Below are 17,495 nucleotides of genomic sequence, written 5' to 3'. Positions count from 1 at the left end.
TCGTGCAATAATTTTGAAGTATGTGTTAGTTGCTTAACTTTCATCGTAGGACTTTAATTCTGGAGAAGAAAAGGGCCTCTTTATGGAAATCAAAAGACTTAGTAGCATAGCAACATCAAAACATGAAACAATTCCTATTAAATAGTAGATAAACATACCCAAAGGTTCTATTAGAACAACAAACCGATATTACATTCAAGGCTCACCACTGAACGGTTCAAATATTCATATAACTAGTGACTTCGCAGGAACGTTTGACCTTGTAACTTGGAATATATCGTGTTTATTGCAAGATGAATGTATTTGAAGATGTTAGAAGATCATGATTGATAACATCACGATTCGTTTCAGAGATACTATTCATTGAATAGCTGTCGAGAATTTTTGTATAGAATATTGATCAGCACCTCTAACGTTATGCTTGACAAACCAGTTTTATTCAGCGGTTCATACTAAACTTCATAATTATTATAAATACGAAGGTCAGTTTGTATGTCTGTTTCGTTTGTACGGCTAAACTACTGAACACATTTACACCGTATAATTGAAATTCCAGGCTAGGTCTTTTAAAAGATTATGGATAGAGGACGGAAATAAAGGTTACCGATGTGTGGGCGAACAGAACCGCGCCTATTTACTAGTACTTTATGCATCGAGGTTGTAATGTTTGCTTTCTAAAAACTGTTACAGTCAACAGATTCGTTTTCTCTATCAACAACTATCAATAAAATAAATTTTATTTGAAAGCATGATCAACGCCCCTAGCAGATTAATGAAGAACTATTTTTTAAGTCATTTTAACGTCAAATGCTTACTTGTCAATAGTGTCAACTATAAAAAATCGCGCTATACATAATTTTTAGCACAACGAGAGACACGAAACAAATAAATCGTTAGTGGTTTTTGGATTGTAAGTGATTTTTTCTAACATTTATTTGTTGTCAAGGGAATTTACGTGATTCAAGTCAATCTTAATACATTTAATTTTCATTTCTTGGAACACATTGACTTGATCTCCCAATAAATGACAGCGATGATTTGAGCTCCGTGGATACCAGTGATAAGGAGTTTCTTAGAAGTTGGGAATTTTACATGTAACAATTCGTATTTTGTGAATTAATTTGTTTGGGAAATAAGGAACTTCATGTGGTATTTCGATGGACAAAAATTTTATTGCTGTACCGGCTTTTAGCTTCGCCTCTGTCCTCCTGGATTAGAATTAAGTTTATATTTTTTTTTTAATCAAATTTATTGGCAAGGCCTTTAGCCAAAAAAAAGGCCATGTCGGCCTCATAGGGAAACTCAAATTGTGTACGGCAAAATCCTAAAAAAAAACTAATTTCCTAACTGAAGGCGATTAAAATTCGTGAAAAAAGAGAAAAACAAATCTAACATAGCAAAGTTTATGTTATGATGAAGTCAAAATCATCATATAGTCTTTATGTTAGTGTGGTACAATAATTCCTTTGGTACTGCCCAAGTGCACAAGAATATTACTAAACATTTCCACAAATCGAAAGCCATTCCTAACATAGGAATCAACATGTCTTTTTTTATGATATTTGGAGAATTTAGAACACCACGAACCATACATACTTTCTTTTATTTCAAACACATTCATAGAAATCAATCAATACCTAAATGCCTTCAATATCACACATATATGTTCATTGTTCCTATTATATTCTAAAACAAAGCGATCTAATCCATAAGGAAAGTCAAGATATTCCTTTACAAAATCTACGTATTCAGTACACGAAGGCTCCTTTGTGATGTCTATGAATGGCACCTGAAAGCCTTCGCAATGCACCGCAGTAGTGTAGAACAGAACTGAAGTGTCTTGCCAACTTTGATTTGGCAGGGAAAAGGAAATTGAATTTGGTGTTCACAGTGTTGAGTGACTTTCGGCATTTGTGTTGATTGGTTGGGTTTACATTTAAAAATTGGCTAGCTGGATTCTTTATAGTTTTGTGAATGAATGTAGTGTTAATTTTTAGGTGCGTTGAGGTCATGTGCATAGTTTAAAAGCTGTTTTACGTAGACGATAGTCATCTTCATCTCAAACTTCTTTATCTATACTTACTAATATTATAAAGCTGAAGAGTTTGTTTGTTTGTTTGTTTGAACGCGCTAATCTCAGGAACTACTGGTCCGATTTGAAAAATTATTTCAGTGTTAGATAGTCCATTTATCGAGGAAGGCTATAGGCTATATAACATCACGCTACGACCATTAGGAGCGGAGTAGCAACGAAAAATGTTACAAAAACGGGGAAAATTATGATTCTCTCTTATGTGACGCAAGCGAAGTTGCGCGGGTCAGCTAGTATATTATGTTTTAGAAATTTGGAAAAATAATTTGTTTTTCACTAAATACGTATTTTTATATAAAAGCGGTCCTATTATATATAATTTCAAATAAGTTAGAACTTTAATTACTTCAAATGTTTATATTGTTTCATAAAATCTAGCTAAGCTTCTAAAATAGGAAAAATATTGTCGTGATATTAGTCAAATCTTTATAAGGAATAAAAATATCTCCCATTACGTTATACACTATTTGTATATAAACAGTAAAACATACTAATCCTATCTTTTACCCTTACAACGAATATAATATTTAAGTGTAGCGCTGGCATTTTGCCCAAGACCTGACTATCGCCTCTAGCTACACCTCAAACATTAATAAGCTTTTAGCGGGACATCTAGATTGATTCTCTACAACCTGAGAGCGGTATGACTGAGTACGTGGGTACGTATTTACACAGTGCCTTCTTAAGACATATTAGGACTTAGTGCAATTACCTCAACCGTGTTAGCGCATTTAAATGTCCATATTTAACATAAATACTGAAAATATGAAGTTCAATACATTAAGTCGTTTTGCAAGTGATTGGTCCACAAAATATCGTTTTTAGATTGGTAGTAATTTGTTATTGTTTAAAAAGATGCTTTTTTGCCAGTGGCAATGCTAACTATTGTGCTATGCTATTATATTGTGTTTAGTAATAAAAAGATAAAGAATAAAGTTTTGAATGATGCGTACTGTGCAATGGCACTTTCAATTCGTGTACCGTCGGTGACATTACAATTTGTCATATAATATAGAATTTACGTACTTTGGTTATATTTGTATGAATAAATTGTGATATTATACATTTGAAGTGCGGGAGTTCCATTCTGTAACTATGCAAGAAAAGTCATTGACCAAGCGATTCCATGGCTTAGCGACATAACTTGTAGCACATATAATTTTATTTATAGCGAAGCGAAAACCGATACAGTATCGACCCCTTTTATTTGTCATGACGTGTCCTACGAGCCTTCCAGTTTAATCCCTGGACCCAATATTGACAAATCGAAACCCTACATTCACGTTCGCTTCGTAGAGTAATCTAAATCGTTGTTATGTGAGTAACGGAACTTGCGGACCGAATTCTAGGAATCCTCAGGATTTCGTATAATGTTTGCTGTTTGTTGATTAACATTTGTATTTCTTTGAACAAGTATCACTTATCGTAGTTTAATAGAATACTAAAAAGTTTAAAAGTTCTTTTGAATCAATGTTTTCGGAAAATTCATTTCTTTTGGAAACTATTTTAGTTCGATGTGAACTGATAGTTCCAAGTATTTCTGTGAGCAGAAGTTAAATGTATTTTTCCTGCTTCGTTTTGTGGAAGCTACTCACAAACACATAATAAGAAACAACTAACCTACATAATATTGAAGGACACTACATCTCACGTTGTATCTACCACTCGAACGTTTTGAAAATAGAAAAATAATTTACTTGCCATTTTAGTTGAATATCGTTTCAGTTTTCAGTCGTTGTACTTTTAAGAGAAAATCAAAGTTAAATCAAATCGCTTATTCATTTAGGTCAAATGCTGACACTTAACTTTACTTTTTATTTACTTATGATAGTCAATCGATACAGAAAGTGAATTTTCAGTAGATCCTTGACTCAAGACTATAGTTTCTTTTTAATGGCGTTAACAAAAGGAGTTTGTCACGTGCATTCAACTTTTCAAAGCCTCTCGAATAATCTAAATAGTCTATTATATCTCAATGGTCTAGTTAAATTGCATAAGTAAAAGAAAGAGACAGAAAATCGTACGATTTTTAATTTATATAATACGAGGCGTGATCTGAAAACAAAATTTATTTTAGAAATATAATCCAAAACACAACTTTAACATAAGAATGTCCACTATACAATTTCTTTTAACTTCATACCAAAGGCATTATCGTTTACTTATTGAAAATTCGCCAAATTGTATCTTTAAAAGAGCGAACCCTCATTTATCAAGCACGTCACGTAGAAACGCATTTTACTAACAAAACCCTTTAAAAGGGGTTGAAATATACTACCACTTTAATAGAAAAAGCGTAAAAAGAGCAGGTTAAATTATAGAGTACGATCATTACGGTATTAAATGGAAAGAAAATGTACCAGCCTCGTTTTAAGATCACACCGTAAGATTAAAATGATAAAAGAAAGCCTAAGAAATAATTTTAATGATTTAGACCATATATCTGTATAATGAGGATGAACGTGTGTACAGTTATCATGATTTGGACTATATTTGAGTTTGGTATGCAACTATTTTCATGCCGTATTTCACTTATTTCAGTAAAAGCAGTTTGAGCGTTAATACGTAACAGACAGACTGGCAGATATTGGTTTATTTGTACCTGTAGGCTTTGACAATTTCAGCTACAATGATTTTCATAAAATTCAGGGTGGATTATTTTACCAAAGTTACAAGCGAAAGGTCACGTGAATCATGTAGTTTCTTGTAAATTGATATCCAGCCATCTAAATCACGGAGAAGATTACTAATATCAACATCATAAGTGAATAATGTTTGTTATTCATCATTTTCTAGTCACTATCGCTGAACTGCTCTATTCATAGTATAGTCATTTAGATTAAAGTGTCAACTAGAATTATAGCAGATGGTATTTGATTTAGGTATTTCATTCATCACATTGTTCATATCTAAAATTAAATAGTTAAAGCTAATAGGATCTGTGATGAAATCAAAATTGATAATTAATTGTTGCTGTAATATTAAGAGGGTATTAAGAGGGTAATAATATACTTGTTCTAATTAGAAAAGTATAGTCAAATTAAGTATATCTTTCTGTTTTGAAGTCGGTTAAATATTCGCAGAACTTATTCTACCTATTCCTAGACATTTTGTTTTCGTTGCTTTTGCCTTTAGAGTATCATTTTCATAGAATTGAATTGAGATAAACTAAACAGATTCCTAGCTATCCTTTTTAAAGAACATAAGTTTTAAAAACATTATTCCTTCACACTACACTTACTCATTTCACGCACACAAGGTTTGATACTATTGTTAAACATCCATTCAGCCTAAAGCAAAGCCTTTGAAGGCACCGAATTTTCCCGGAAAAGTATCAACCGTTTCCTGTGAAGTGTAATCACTTAAAGAGGTCAAACCACAGTCACCGCTTTTGCAATCATCTCGAATGCAGAGGAATCTCTTGTCCTTATTCAACGACTGACAAAAGAGCAGTTTAAAAGTGAATGACCGAAGTGTTTATTTTAATTACCATAATTAAATTGTGCTTCGCTTTTGGTAGGTAACAGTGTTCCCAACTTAGTAAATTTCCCGAAATTCACGAGTGTAATTGAGGGAGAAGTGTAATTAAGGATAGTTTCTTTTCCACTAAATCGGATACAGACTTTGAAATGTTTGTTTTATTTTTAAGTTTGTAATAATGCTTAGGTTACACGGTAGATTTTTTTAAAGTTTAGTAGGTATGGCCCGTATCAATCGCTAGCTTTAAATTGCCTTTTCTCTGAAAATATTTTTATTATGTCAATAAAGAATATATAAAATAAATGTCTAAGTTATAAGTACACTAATGTACTCTACTGGTTTTTCAACAATCAACTAGTAATGTCATCAGCTGGTAAATGAAAAATCATAGTAAGTAAAATATCTGACGCAAATTCTGTAATTTTTAACATATTTTAAGTACTTTGTCAAGTAAATGTGACGCTGACGATTCGAGAGTTAATAAGGTCCGAGAGTTGGCAACTCGGGTTGTTAATTCGGGTGCTCTAATAAATTGGTGTCGAGCGCTGCGCCTAATGAAAAGACGGAATGAACCGACTTTGATTTGTGAGGAGTTCTGTAATTTGGTTTCTCATCATGAGCCGACCTGGTTATAGTCATCAATGATTTTTGGGTTCTATGGCAGCTTCTATGGTTTTCCTGTTTTCTAGCTTTTGCGTTACATGTTAATTACCTATACTTGTAAAAAAAAATATTGTCGTTATGCATCATAGAGCTTTGGTTTGCTTGATAATTCACAGAGAATACGCCGGCCACTGTGTCAAGTACGAAGCGAATACGATGCCAGATTCATCTTAGAGTTGTAAAAAACATACCTAATATACGGAGTGTTAAAACTTTATCAAAAATTATTTGTTTAAAAATTTATAGGCTTAGGTCAATACTTCTGGATATGACTTATCTTTCTGATAAATACAACATTAAAACAAAATATGAGGTTTCTGACTTAAAAACTTAACAGTAACTTGTGAGACAGCAGTGAAACTGGGCGTACGTGTCTAGCTAGATGTTTAATGATCTATTAAGACGCCAACGGCCGAAAATGTATTGTCGCATTTATCAGGCAGTTTCCATAGAAAATATTCCTTTACCAACAAGATTTTCCAAGTAACAACTAGTCACATTTGTAAAGCGTTGCGCGTGCAAGTTTATCATAGAATTGTATGCATGAATACATCCGTGCTCAGTCGTATGTTACAGAGTTAAATCAAGTGTGTTATCAGTTGAAATCTTTTATATACTGCAACACTATATGCATTCTATGTATGTTAAATTTCTAGAAAAATTCCAGCTTTTGATCAACCTTTCCTAGAACCATAAGCTTAATAAACTTTTGTAAGATTTTTTTATTTATCTTTACAATACAATGAGTTATTTCTTTTTAATGTCTCTTGTGTAAGGTAGAGCAACAGGTACTTATTTGTACGTTTAAAACCATAGAAGCAGCCTCTAAGAGCACGGCCTCAGCCCTGCATCCAAGCAGTTAATATTGAAATGTCACATTGCCACACCGTCGCCATGTGAGTTAGGTGACATAAATACTTATATTTCATTATTAAATGCTTGGATATGTAACCAGCGAGCAGGGCTCTAAGAGCTACATGATACAATTCATACCAGCTTCTATTATTTTCTTGTTCGGAAATGCCTATTGGCTAAAAATAGATTTGTATACAGTTGTGAAGGTACCTAAAATATGGGAAAAAAATTAGTTACTGCTATCACTATATTTTTGCCAACGTCAATGTGTTAAAAGTATTTGGAATGTTCCCACTCAAGTTTGTGTCCATGCCTGTCTCTTCGTAACACAAGTAAAAGGAATTGTAGTAAATAAAACACATCGTAGCTGAGACTTTATAATAGTTATATACATTGTTCTTTATACAGATCTGAATTAAATAAAATAAATATTTAATTATCCTTACAAAAGTTAAATTATACATATTAAAACATTCGCTTCACTATTTGGTTACGAATGCTACAAACATTCACACATAATTTTCTTACGTGTCTAAACTTTGGATTTCAGTACTAAAATAAAACTTCTCTCATCTATTATGCCCTCTAGCAATAAAACATTTTACCAGGTCTCAAAAACACCTGAAACCAACTTAGTTCTCCAAATATCCGCTTGTAGCGCTACTGAGCTTAGTAGTGCCAATATTTATCAACAGGTGGCATTATTTTACATTATATTACTGCTGAAAGTGACATCTATGATTAATAATTGTGAACTTTATAAAGAAATAATATCTTAGGTCAAACGTACTTATAAATTGTAATGTTACTTACAATAGAAAATACTGAAATATGACTAGATTTAAATATAATTGTCTTCAAAAGACTTTTAAAGCAATTAACTTATTTTATACATCACTTTTAAATGCTAAATTGTATAGAAGACGCTTTTTGTTATTTCTACCATAGTGCCTTGTTTAAATAAATTATTCTTGTAATTCGTAATACACACTAAAGTAGCCAAAGCTACTTTCAATATTTATTATGCATCAATGACATTAAAACCATGAATATGCTTATATTTAGGAAACTTATCTAATGTTGTTGCTGAGTTACAAAGTTCTTAGTCAATCTAATAATTATTTAGTTTAAAATAAATGTGCTGTACGTTTACTATGATTTAAGTAATTATAATTCACATTAGTTTCTTATAGAAAACAGTAGTGATTCATATTTGATGTAAATGCCATTATATTATACTTAAAAACCTATAATTTATAACATAAGCTTTTTATATTACATGAAACATAACTTTATCTTAAAATTACTTTATACTATCGAAAGCCTTAAACTTATAAAGTTAACAAGCACTTCTCATCACTAGATGGCGTGACTTGGTTTTAAGGAAATAACTTTTACTCCTGTGTGCTTCAGGCCTTATTCTCTTATTTAACCTTAGATTAATTATCTTAGGGCCAAACACTGAAACGCCTTTCAACTTTCAGCAGTAGTCAATATCGACTAGAGCTAAACTTGTGTTGCGTCAATTTTTACGAACAGTCTGTTGACCTGAACAAACCCAAACTAACAATTTATGTGTCGCATAATTAATATTTGTTGCCAGTGGGAATCGAATCTTCTACCAGCACAACGAAAGCAGGCGTCGTTCACTCACATACCTTTCAAGATCGAATATACTTTCGTCGAAAGCGCCATTTAAAATTGAGAGTCATTTCAGTTTTCGACTTAGATAAATATTAGGTCGGGGAAAAAGTATTTTCGCATTAAAGTATGTACGAACTTGTAATAAAATCTTTTCTCTACACAAAAAGCTCGATATTTGGGTACCTCACGAGCTCACTGAAAGAAACCTACTGAACCGTGTACTCATTTGTGATTCTTGAAGCCAAAGAGATTACAAGTTCATACATACTACAATGCGAAAAGACTTTTTCCCCGACCTAATATATTAAGCGCTGACCACTATTTACAAGAATTGTGGAGATTTCTGGTACCTATGGTCTTTCCACCCATTATCCCTGAAGGAGGAATTCCTATTGGCTCTTCCGTACTGCATACTTGGCGTGCCAGTTCTTCCGAGCTGGTTGTTGCTGCTCCTGAATGTGACTGTGGTACAGGTTCTCATACTAGACGTGTTGGACTTTTGACGTAAGCCTTGCATCTGAAATGGGAAATGGAGACTTAAGTGCTATAGGGAAAGTAAGCCTTAAGTTAAGTCAATAAGGTTTGTAATACATTTTTTGGCGTTTATGTTCATAGTTGACTTTAACGTATTTTTTTCTATATCTTGATATAAGTGAGTATGCTTTGCAATAAAGTAATATGTTAAAGATTTACATTAATAAAAAAATCTGAAATATTTTTCATGAATTATTTGTTAGCATTATCTCCTTAATATAAACTAATCTATTAATTATTTGCAATATATGGGTGATGTGATTTATTTTATTGATAGCTAAAAATATATTAGTGGGTTAAGGCTATGGAATGCTTAGATTTGTGGGCTATTTTTGTAAAATAAATGTGAAAATGCAGCATTTCTATTAGTGTATTAAAAGTTTAATCAAAAAGTGATTTTGAAAAATTCAAAAGAATATTAATTGCATTCTAAAAATCAAGCGTCCGGGTAAGAATTTAAATAAAGTTGCAAAAGGTAGCATTATTAATTTAAAAGCATGGTGCTTAATTCAAAACAACAGTACATTCGTTTTTTAAGGTGAATAAAATCGGAATACTGGGTTATTTCAGAAGAAGAAAAATCAATCAAAAGATTGGAAGCAAAATGAATATATTTTATTCGGAGTGTTGTTCTCTGTGTAAACTTACATGGAAATGAGTACTAGAGTGTATGTTACCCGCATCGTGGCAGATCAACTTGCGCAGCGAGCGGCGGAAGTTGCGCGTCATCAGGCAGTACACTATCGGGTTGATTGCTGAGTTCGTGTGACCTGGGGATGATAGAGAAAATTTATTAGAGACTAGCTGCTATTTCGTACCGCCTAAAATATGCAAAATTAAATGTCTATTTTTTAATATTTCTGAGAGATTTTCTTAATATTTTTTTCCGTAAGAACCTTTTTCTATACAATATCAAATATTTTTAATCTTAATAACAAATACAACACAAAAAGAATTAATACAATTGGTCCAGCCATTCGCGCGTGATGCCGTGACCAAGGAAAACGGGTTTCATTTTTATTTAAATAGATTATGACAAAATAATGCACTATTAACTACTAGGACCTACTGTATACAATTTTATCACTTTATTGCTCCATCAATGTAAATGTAGCTCCATCAATGTATATAGGTAAACTTTTTAAGACGCTATTTACGTGACATTTTGATTTTCACGAAATTTTTTGTTCATTTTGACGAATATAGTAAATGTAAACGTTTTTAACTTTGTTATTCGATCATGCCAAACTGCACAGAATAACTAAAGACTTACTCTTTATTCTATATTCGTGGAATATCTCCCGATTAGAGTATCCTATATTATAAGTAAACGTCCAAACTTTTACGATTACAATATAAAAGAAATCATTATTAAATAACACAAACACGAAACGATATCTTTTAAACAAATATCTATACAGCACTATAAAGTCGTATAAGAAGTCTAACATCCAAGGAACATGTAACCCAATTACCTACAACAGCTACATAGACTTCCAAATGACAGTAATACTTTACTAGATCTAGACATAGTACCTAATTAGCATGAAGCTCTAAACCACAAATAAAATTATCATACATGTATGAAGTTAATTACGTTCCGGCACAGACTTGTTCAAAGGAAAGATTAGCATGTAAGGCTTTCTTCATACGATTCCGACCCGCATAATTCGGCCTAGCCGGACGGCAAATCGAATATCATCAGCGTAGTCTTTCTTTCATCTATATTGGAATCAGCTTCCAATCTCACCGGATGCAGCTGGATTATACATGGAGCGACTGCTTATCGGACCTCCACAACCCAGTTACCTGGGTTATAACTCGCGTATAACCAGACTAAAGACAACCATTTGTGAATGGCACAAATAATTGTTTGAACCCACGATCTTCCGACGCAATGGTAGCGGCGTGGCGACCTAAACAACTGCGCCACGAGGCGACGATGCAGGCAACGAAAGTCTGAATGAAAACCGAATTCTACTCGATTCACGTAAGTAGAATTCGGTTAAAACCTAATGTAGTAGTTGTTCGGCTCGGCTTTCATGTGTAACAACCCTTACTCGGCTCACTCGTTAGTGAATCTTGGCTTATGTATTCAGTTCAAAGGCGGTTTTCAAGGCACTAAATTTGCTTTAGTCAGGTGACTAGTTACTAAACGCTTTGCTTTGGAATTAGCTTTACCAAGTATCTTAGTACTAACTAATACTAATAGCATATGATCGTCAGCTATGTGATTCTGTTTAGTTGTTAAAGGAATAAGTGAAATGCGACTTAATATCTTGGTTATCAAGGTTCCGTTTCTGTTATGCAAGTTCTAAATAATTATTAATTAAGAAGGATTTAAAGTTGCCTGCCCGTACAAAGTTAAGTTATGGCGGTGTTGGTGATAGACATGTCATAAGAAGGCACTAGAAGGAGTAGTGATAGAGCCCGAGGTTATAAAATAAAAACCATTATAAGTTTGATCTCATAAGTGAGACATTTATTTGTGTATTTTTTTGCTAGATTTATTCGTCATACTAACAGTAACACACTAGTTTCTTGATACATATCTAAAATAACAGCTAAAGCTATTGACTTTTATTTGTGTAGTAAAGGAAAATCTGTTTCTTCATAAAACTATCAGCGAATTCGTGAAAAGACTTTGATTTTTACTTATCCCTATATTATTATGTACTTTGACTGTTATTTTACTTTAAAGAAACTTGCCGTTAATCAAAAACAAGCTGTAAAAAAAGGGATTTTCGCTTTTGCTATACCTTCGTTACCGCCTTAGCAGCATTTACTATTATCCTACTAAACTGTGGTACCATTTAATGGATTCTCTTGGTATTTAATGGAGTGCAAAGCGGATTATGCAGACGCCTGGCCGACTATAGATATTGAATTAGTATTGAAGAGTACGCTAGAGCGAACTGAAGGAATTCCATTAAATACTGAATGCTGCTGAAAATTACTTGAGAAATGAACAGTTTTTTAAACGGTTTATTCGAAAAAGATGCTACTGACACTACATGACTAAATTACGTATTTTCAAGAAAAAGAAACCACTTAGCTTACAATTTAGAAGCAATGAAAATAAAAAAGTTCTTTAACAGTTTCTCGCTTCAGGTACAGTTGGTGCAATTATTTCTATGCAATTAACATATTACTATTTATATTGCTGAAAATCTTAACATATTCTATTTTTCTTATTCTTATGCTAAAAAGACAACTCCCGCACTAAGAATTGCTCATGTGTCGCGGAGACTTTTACAAACATACAATCAACGGACATAAAACAACCAGACCCGAAACAATTGTTTGTGGATCACACAAATAATTGTTCCGTGTGGCAATCGAGGCGTGGCGTCTTAAACCACTGCGCCACGGAGGCAGTCTATACACTTTTATGACTCAAACTTTTTAGGAGTGGGCTCTACTCCTGATAAAGTACGGGTCAACCTTTTAATATACCTATTTAAACGTTGTACGGTATCAAACTACTAGGTTTCACGGATTATAGCCATAAGTAAATATCATATACATAGACTAAATTAATAACACAAGTATAATATAATATGTGTAGTCTTAATAACTAAGGAAACTTATTAACATCTGTATTCAAGCCACATTGTCCCTAATGTCTCTTGTTCTTCAACTCACATTATTCTCGATCGTGTTCCGATAGTAATTATCATAAAATTAAATACGACATCAAGTGACTTTGATCAGGGAAACAGTTGACCGTGGACGCAATCGTAAAATGTTACTAGTCGATCAAATATCGCTTATATTGAAATAAAGCATTTGGAGATAAATAAAATATGTAACCAAGTATTTTTAACCATTACAGCTTATGCATATAATATTGAAATGCACAGCAAGTCTTATGCGCGATGAATTTAATAATAAAATAGTTTGTCAACATTGATAAATTACATTATAAGACTATAGAACTATAGAATCATGTTAAACGATTACGTTTAACATGATTCTATAGTTAAGACTGACAAACAAATTTTTCGTCGTTATAGAGCTTGTCATTGTGGTTAAGATAAAATTCATTCGTTTATCGTACCTATCGCTAGTGGTCAGCATGCTAAAACCTTTGACATAACTTTTAACTACCCTCTAAAACACGGCGTCGCTCAGCATCAGTTGCCACACTTTTATGGCAATTTTTAGCGAAAGGCTACTTAACTCGTACGTTATTGCTCTAAATTATTGTCGCTGCAATTCTTATTAAGATAGTGTATAACAAACTTACCCAGTAACAAAGTATACGGCAACATCACAGACACCGACTCCACATGTACTGCGTTCACATCGATCAGTAGTTGTAGTATGTTGTACGGGAGCCAGCATAGTGCGAACAGCACGGCCAGTAGCAGTAGGATCCAGGCTACTCGCTTACGTTCACGGACGATTCTTAGACGCTGGAATGATAGAAAATAAACATTAAATATTGAAGCTGTTGTATAGGGCCTCTTAGTGTTGGCTTCGGCCCACGCATGCCTTCCAAATGTCCGGGACTCTATAGTCCTGAGATATGGTAAAAAAATAATTATAAATAATGACTGCCTCTGTACACTTGGATAAACTACTAACTAATCCCACTTCTGATTATGATGTCTCAGGTGCAATTCCCGGTTAGGGAAAGTCTATTGGTTTTACATAATTATGTACATAAAATCACGCCTTTTTCCCACAGAGGTGGACAGAGACCAGAGAACGCCACTTAGTCCGATCCTTACAAACTTTCTTTGTTTCATTCTCATCCATACATCTTGTCATACAGAACACTATTGGTATTTTTTTATTCAAATTTGAAATATTTCTCAATAGAGTTTAAAGTTTGGTAACGTTCCTGGTAAATGGCAATAAGCTCGCACTGGGGCTAACATTATTAATAGTAAAACGTGGACGTGGGTGTATGGCAAGTGAAACATAGTATTTGAAACTGCTATTAGTGATCTCGTTCTGGTTTTATAATGACTTTTCAAGTCAAAAGAATAATTCAAAAATAATATAATTGTAATAAAAAGCATTGTTACCAAAGAGCCTTTCTGTTTACACTTACAATTGCTTAAACGTATTTTCAAGCCATTATAAAGCTGGAACTGTTTTCACAGAAATTTTGCAGTGCTCTTTCTCTGAATCTGCTTTTAGTTCTTTGAGCTGCGTATTTTTAAACAAATTATGCATTTACTATTTATGAAGACATTTATTAGCGGTCAGCGTCCAAAATGTGCTAACTATATGTAAATTTTATCAATGAAAAGTACAATGTAAGGTACAATGAGATTAATTATATTATAGAGTATCATTATTTTACTATCACTGCATATTGTTTGTTGAACAATAACAATAATTATATTGATATTTTCATACAAAAAAGGAGATCGGCAGATTTCGTACAGCTTAAAGTTTGTGTTGTTTCGTAACAGAATTTGTACCACTTATTAATTTAATTTTTATTAAAATCTCATGAGACGTCACTTTTAGTCTGACGTCTACGCATCCGCTAATTTGCTGTTGTTTTGGATTGTGGTTTTGACAGCATCTGAGCAATTTAGCGAACTATCGGGGCTTCTAAAAATGGACATAACTTTTACCTCCCAACTTTTAAAAATATAAGAATTTTAAAATAAGCTTGTCTATCATATTAGCTACCAATTAAAACAAAAAGTAAACCTAAACATGACATTTTATAAGCTGTACGAATTCTTCATATAAACCTGCCGTTCGCCTTACGATTTAAAACGTGAAAGTGTATTTATATTTCTGACGCTGGATACTATTCATAAGAGAGTCAATAAACTGTTTAAAATCTATAAATTGACTTCTCAAATAAATTCAATAAACGATTTATTTCACATAAATAAGTATATTTATTCCGACATATCCATTTAGGTTAGAAAGAAACTTAATCAGCCGTAAAATGTGTTTAACGTGAGTTGCTACTTTCAATAGAAAGTAATCTTAATAGTATTAAATATTCGAAGGAACTTTTTGAGGAATAACATTGCAAACGGTTTTTTAAAGAAGGTCAATGACATGAATTTTGTTGAAGAAATCTTTATCGCAATCTTGAAATTCACATTAACTTCAATCTTCGCTAAACGTCGAATACGACACAGTATAATTACTTCGTAGAGAGACTCAAAATGCATGATTTAATTTCATTATAATTAAGATTTTTCTTTATGCTCTTTAAAAGTAGACAAAGCAAACAGGAAATCTTCCCCTGTACAAACCTGCAAGTGAGTGACGTGACATAATTCTAAGTTTTGAATACCTTCACCATCCGCACGCCTCGCGTACGTAGGCTCCACGTTTTAGGTTACTAAGTTTTCGGGGGTATGTTATTCGCCCTTGAACTATTATTTCAGTATAAATATATATAATAAAAGCCGTTTAATTTATCTTGCCAAATTCATTATTGTGTAACGCTTTTATGATGAGTTTTTACATTTAAGAAAAGCGTATAAAAATCAAACTTAAAAATGCCTCTCTATTATTGGCAAGAAGACCCGTGATTTTTCCACACTAGTATTGGACAGCCGACGATTTACATTAAATAATTCACTTTAAAGATAACTATTTATTTACGAAAATCTCTTTTACAAGCATACAAATAAAAAAATCACATGATCCTCTAAATCAAAATTTGATTCGTATAACGCTATTTTATTGATAAAAAACGAAATAAAGAGTTTATCGCCAGTAAAATTTGAGAATAAAGTTTATTAGAATTCCGTACTGAATTATATACTTTGGTTCCAGCATCAACACGTTCGCTGTTTATCTCCTACAACTGGTATTGAATGTTTTAGTGGGATTTATAACATTATACGTTATGTATATTGGATCAGTTTTATGTTAAATAACATTTTTATTAGACATTTTATAGATGTTCCTTATTGGCTTTTGCTGTGATAACTCTATTTTATGGTAGGAATTTGTTTTATGCTTGATGTAGTTTAATATTTAAATCATACTCTTCTCTTCGACAACTACGCCATTTCAAAGTAATGTCATATCGCGGGCCTTAAGTTAAGAATCGTAAAAATCGTAAGTTCACCTAGACAAAAAAGAAGGATTATAATATATAAAATATTTTAATTAGGCAAAAACGATACTTATTTTCACGATAAAAGCAAATAAACTTTGTCAATGTCAAACGAGATGCCTGCAACCTGGCCAGAACAAATTGCAACATCAATTAAGCCATGCAATGCCTGACCGCGTCTATCAACAGCAATTCATCACTATTTTATACCAAAATACCTAATAATATGATTTAATATCTATTGTTGCCATGTAATAAATAATAATAACTTATTATTATATTCTACCATTTCTTATTCCCGCATCATTGGAAATCTGTTCAAACCAGTGAACACTTATACAAGTGTATAATAGGTGCCGACAAAAGACATGACGTCCCGTTCCATGTCGGAGTATTTTAGTGGCACTTTTTACGCAAAGATAAAGTAAGTAATCTGTAATTTATGTGTAATTATTAATAAAAACTTTTTTACTTTGGCAGAGCAGAGCAGCAATTGCCGAATGGTTTAAGTTGCAACTCCCACACCGATGCATTTTCCCAGTTATGTGTGTCAATTAGAATTATTCATCACTTGTTACAACAGTGAAAGAAAATATCGTGATGCAACCTTCCATGCCTGAGAGTTCTTTAGAACAGTTCTTGAAGGTATGCCAAGTCCCAACCCGCATGGGCTAGCGTGGTGGACTCAAAGCCTAACCCCTCCTTCATTACGGGGGGAGACCCTTGCCCAGCAGTGGGACATTAATGGATTAAACTAATTAAATGAATCGAGTATTTATAAGACATACAGACATAATATTACGCCTTTTCTACCCAACGTTGTAAGCAGAGGCGTTAAAATACACCCACGTTTGGACATTTACAATTCCTACGTAATAGTGGGCGAGTCTATTGTACTTAAAATAACGTAACATTATTCGTTTCTTGGTACAGTTTTTCTATATTACAAACGGCGCAAGTGACGTTATTAATTACCCAAAAAATATATTTAGCAATCTTTCAAAACAAATATTTTTACCTTATTTCCAGTGACATATAGGTACATGATCGTATCCATGAAAATCTTTTTACTACAATATTATCAAGTTCTGTTATACAAAAATCCCGGCTCGCACTTGACCTTTACCTGTTGCTTCAGGGACGTTTAATAGCCGGTAATAACATAGAAATAAA

At 32.9% G+C, this 17,495-nt stretch overlaps 1 protein-coding gene across 2 annotated transcripts in view; it reads right to left on the bottom strand.

Moving 5' to 3' along the window:
- Positions 1 to 7,533: 7,533 nt before the first annotated feature.
- The window catches only part of LOC142973220 (neuropeptide FF receptor 1-like), a 185,048-nt gene continuing 175,086 nt past the window's right edge, over positions 7,534 to 17,495 (bottom strand). The window contains exons 7-9 of one of the 2 annotated variants that reach the window (XM_076114855.1): positions 13,518 to 13,686; positions 9,917 to 10,038; positions 7,534 to 9,251 (exon numbers count right to left, since the gene is read on the bottom strand). In XM_076114855.1, the coding sequence (XP_075970970.1) occupies positions 9,057 to 9,251; positions 9,917 to 10,038; positions 13,518 to 13,686 (486 nt within the window). In that variant the 3' untranslated portion in view covers positions 7,534 to 9,056. The remainder of the gene's footprint in view (positions 9,252 to 9,916; positions 10,039 to 13,517; positions 13,687 to 17,495) is intronic. The other variant, XM_076114856.1, reaches the window with a different exon arrangement.

This window comes from Anticarsia gemmatalis, chromosome 5 (genome assembly GCF_050436995.1).
Source record: "Anticarsia gemmatalis isolate Benzon Research Colony breed Stoneville strain chromosome 5, ilAntGemm2 primary, whole genome shotgun sequence".
Classification (NCBI taxonomy): Eukaryota; Metazoa; Arthropoda; class Insecta; order Lepidoptera; family Erebidae; genus Anticarsia; species Anticarsia gemmatalis.
The sequence above is the reverse complement of the archived record's forward strand: the minus strand, read 5'-3'. Positions and strand labels throughout refer to the sequence as shown.